The following is a 3,870-nucleotide window of genomic DNA, read 5'->3' as shown; positions in this document are numbered from 1 at the left end:
TCGGACGTATTGCCATAGTGTACCTATCTAGCAAAAAAATGGTACAGAAAGCATAATATGACGTTCGGTAATGTCTACGTAGTCTTTAGATATTATGACAAACCGAAATATTAATGTTGGAATTAAAATAAATGTTGAATATCATGTAGAATCTAAAAAAATACGATACCAATAGATTTAAACTTGTAACTTTAGTAATTATGTAGGTAACTTTTTGGTAAGAAAACTATTTTAATAACGAAAATAACGTTTATAATTGACGAAATATTTTTTGTAGTAATTAATTATTGACTCAATGAACTGCTGCAACCAAGTCAGTGAACGTATTGGGAGTTCATTTGTGAGCTGACCTTCTGAACCCTATAGGTTCGGTAATAATACCATCAGCTGTGACGTAGTTCATTCACTTCAGTTAAGCGCGCTAAGAAACAGCGTGATCAAAAAACCATAAATCTAAAATCGGGATTATTGACGTAAATATTCGTTACTTATGAATAATTTTTTGCACGGTGTTAGCAGAGGTCACCACGAACCTGTGGTTTCATTTAGTAACGCAATGTCGAAATGACCCTGTATAATAATTATTGTTACTTGCTACACATGATTTATAAATATATGGCCGCATATAATGTTTTTGATAAATTAAAATAAAAAAAATGGTTTGCGCTTATTCTCAGATACAAGTAAATTAAATTTTGACAACTTTACCTTTTTTGAGAGTGCGTTCCAATGTTTATTTATTTATTTATTTAATTAGATCTGCCAGCGATAGTTCACAATAATGTTATACAAAACCAAATATAAAACTTAGGACCGTGTGTACCATCATTATAGGCGGATACAGCGTTATAATGTAGTGTTAGCATAATAATAATAATAATAATAGCAGGCAGATGTTCTTTTGTTCCCTAATGGTCCCTTGGGTATTAATGAATACAAAAAAAAGTATTATGAACCTTATAAACACACGTTCTGATGACGTTGCAATGGACATTGCTTAACATTGAATTTCTTAACATTTTCGCTTATAACTTTTTTATTTATAGTTTTACGACAAAAGTTACTAAACCAAAGTTGTAGAGAATTTAATTTGCAACAAAAATGTTTATACATTTTTTGTCAGATAAATAGTTTAAGAGATACATCGTAAAACCATTTCAACCCCTATTTTCAAGATGGCGGCCGTGGGACAAGGGTGGCGACCCCACAAACTTGGTTTTAGCTTTAGACTGACCCCCCCTACACTTCAAAAAAATAAAATTGCGTCCTCTAAAAAACGCAACCCCAAATGTAACTTTCCAATGGACTATTTTTGCTATAAAAACACTGAGCGTTTGACAGACCGGGCTAGTTGGTTGTTGAGTGTTGACAGTCGTGCCGGTCGGTTGGTTGGTGAGATATTTGCGAAAGTATTTCTGTAGTCAGTGATATTTGTTTTATTTTAATTAGAATCGAATCAGTTTCCTAACCGTAGAAACATTAATATTTCGCAGGCATCCATTTTAAGTGTAATACTTAAGTATAATAAAATTACAAAAATGTCAAAATCGGAGGTCTTTAAAATTAAATGATTATGTCGATAAGTTCGTTTTAGGTGTTCTATCTAATAAGTATATTAATATAAATTAAGTTCTACAGTAAATTATTTTTGTTAGAAGTTTTGTCGAATAATCTCTAAAAAAACTATTCTTGGGCATGTTCTTTAAAAATTTAGATTGAAAGTGCAGTAGATAAATGTTAGAAATTTTAAATATTATAATCAAAAAGCAAAACCTGTTCGAAATATGGATATAAAACTTAACTAGCACAGAATTTTCTTACGTAAAAGATGAGAGCAATAAACGCACATGTCCTTAATTTTTAATGTCAATCCAAAATTGACAAATACGTCATTCAATTTAAAAAAAAGTCATTTTATTTAGTTACTTGGTAGGTATATAATCATTACCAACATATTCAGTGATGATGGATTCGTCTCCAAAAAGATATGCTTCTAATTTTACGAGTTCTACGGCACAGAGAGGTGTTGAGGCTAAGGAAGTCGAAATTGCTAATGCTCGTCTCGGTAAGTACTTCGGTATTATAATTTTGACTAACTCATTGCATTGATAAGAAAAGTGTTCATAGACGTACGCTAAACGGTGTAAACACATTGCAGACGTGAATGTATCAACATCGAGTCAAATTGGCGCAGAGAGCTCCCAGCAAGACGCCGATGACTATGGGCCTTTGGAGGACACCGGATCATATTTGCAGGCAAGTTATTTATAAATTAGAATTAAAATATACCACAGCTTTAAGGATTCTGTAGAGCGGTTATTAATAATATTGTTATATAAAAAAGGTGTTTCGCCCCACTAACCCAATCTACTTACCTTTTCAAAGCAAACCGAGTATGTAAAGTAAATTCGGATATAACACTTTCTATGCCGGGAAAATATCCGGTGGGCCATATTAGGAACGTGGCCATGCTCAACATGGCCTGTTATATTTATTATATTAACGTAAGTATATTGCTATCGACATCGATGAATTAATAGTTTAAGTTCTAAAAAAATAGAACATAAGCAACAAGTAGCGATTAAAAACACGACCGTGGCGTATAGGTAATTAGTGTTCAATATTGAAATTGTAAGGAAACAAAAACAATGAATTAATAAATGCCAGATATTATTATGTAGTGATTTAGCATAATATTATTTGGCAACAATATAACTTTAAATCGGATAAATATTCCCTCAGTATTTTTTTTATTATTTGGTAATCATGTGTCGGGTCACTATTGAAACATTTAATAACTTCAGTTCAATAAAGTCTTGTGAAAGTATGGTAAAACGTAGAAAAAAAATTAACTTATTCAACATCCAACGGATAAATTAAAATAGGAATATTCCAATAGTAAAAAATTATAATGTTTTTTAAATTTATTTTATTTTTAAATAGTTTACTTCTTGGATATATCAATTTGCACACTGCGACAAAGCACTGAAGAAAAACGATTTGCTATTTTCAAAATGGCAGTCCATTTAGAACCAGTCGTACAGTCATTTGCATACGTATGTCGTATAAGCCCATATTATTTGAAATGATTTGGTAAAGTTTCATAAAAAATTCAGAAAACTGGGCAGCGTCAGGAACCAGTCTATCATCGGTCGCACTATCGGCTTTACTAAACGAAATTTGATTAAGGTGGTGGTGGAAAAGCATCGACGTAAGCACGAGCGCGCAGCCGTTGCCGTACAGACGGCGCGATTACCGTCTGCCTCCAGCCCCGCCGCCGGCGTCGCGGATCAGGCACGCTGCGCAATAAATATACTATAATATTGTGTGTGTAGTAGCAAACAGCGTTGGCTATGGCTATGGTGTGTGTCGGTGCGCAGGAGGCACGCGTGGACGTGGTTCGTGTGGCGCGGGTGACGGCGGCTCGGTGGTGTGGGCCGGGCCCGTACTGGTATCGCGAGCAGCACTGCCTGCACTGCGCGCCACCGAACTACCTTACACATGTTCGTGCGTATTAATGTACTAGTTACTTAAAGTAATTGATGCAATAGTTCCTACTCAGTATTCAGTAGCGCGGTGTACACAGGCGATGCGTAGAAACGTCGTGGCCGGGATGCAAACTGGCGACGCATCCCTCTGCACCAGAGGAACGTGTAGAACGCAAGTCGGACGCGCGGCCACTCGTGACTGGAGGGGTGAGTAATCAGAACGAGTTACGTAATAATCGAACGCTCGAGATGTTTCGAAATAACGTTTTGATTAAACGCATTGATATACTATATTAATGATAAAAAATTCGGGTATAGTTACAGAAAGAAAAGATTAAATGGAATTTCTTCCGAGACTTATTCAATGACAGCTTCAGCGATG

The 3,870-nt window shown here is 35.2% G+C and overlaps 1 protein-coding gene across 1 annotated transcript; it reads left to right on the top strand.

Annotated features, from left to right (window-relative positions):
* The first annotated feature begins 1,918 nt into the window (after positions 1–1,918).
* Positions 1,919–3,321, top strand: LOC119193598. The gene is made up of 3 exons (XM_037447246.1): positions 1,919–2,065; positions 2,159–2,256; positions 3,190–3,321. Exons 1-3 carry the CDS (start codon positions 1,963–1,965, stop codon positions 3,319–3,321), a joined length of 333 nt encoding a protein of 110 aa, XP_037303143.1. The 5' UTR covers positions 1,919–1,962.
* Positions 3,322–3,870: the final 549 nt, after the last annotated feature.

The sequence above is a fragment of the Manduca sexta genome, unplaced genomic scaffold (genome assembly GCF_014839805.1).
Source record: "Manduca sexta isolate Smith_Timp_Sample1 unplaced genomic scaffold, JHU_Msex_v1.0 HiC_scaffold_778, whole genome shotgun sequence".
NCBI classification, from domain to species: domain Eukaryota; kingdom Metazoa; phylum Arthropoda; class Insecta; order Lepidoptera; family Sphingidae; genus Manduca; species Manduca sexta.
Note: the sequence above shows the minus strand (reverse complement) of the source record. Positions and strands in the feature narration are given on the sequence as shown.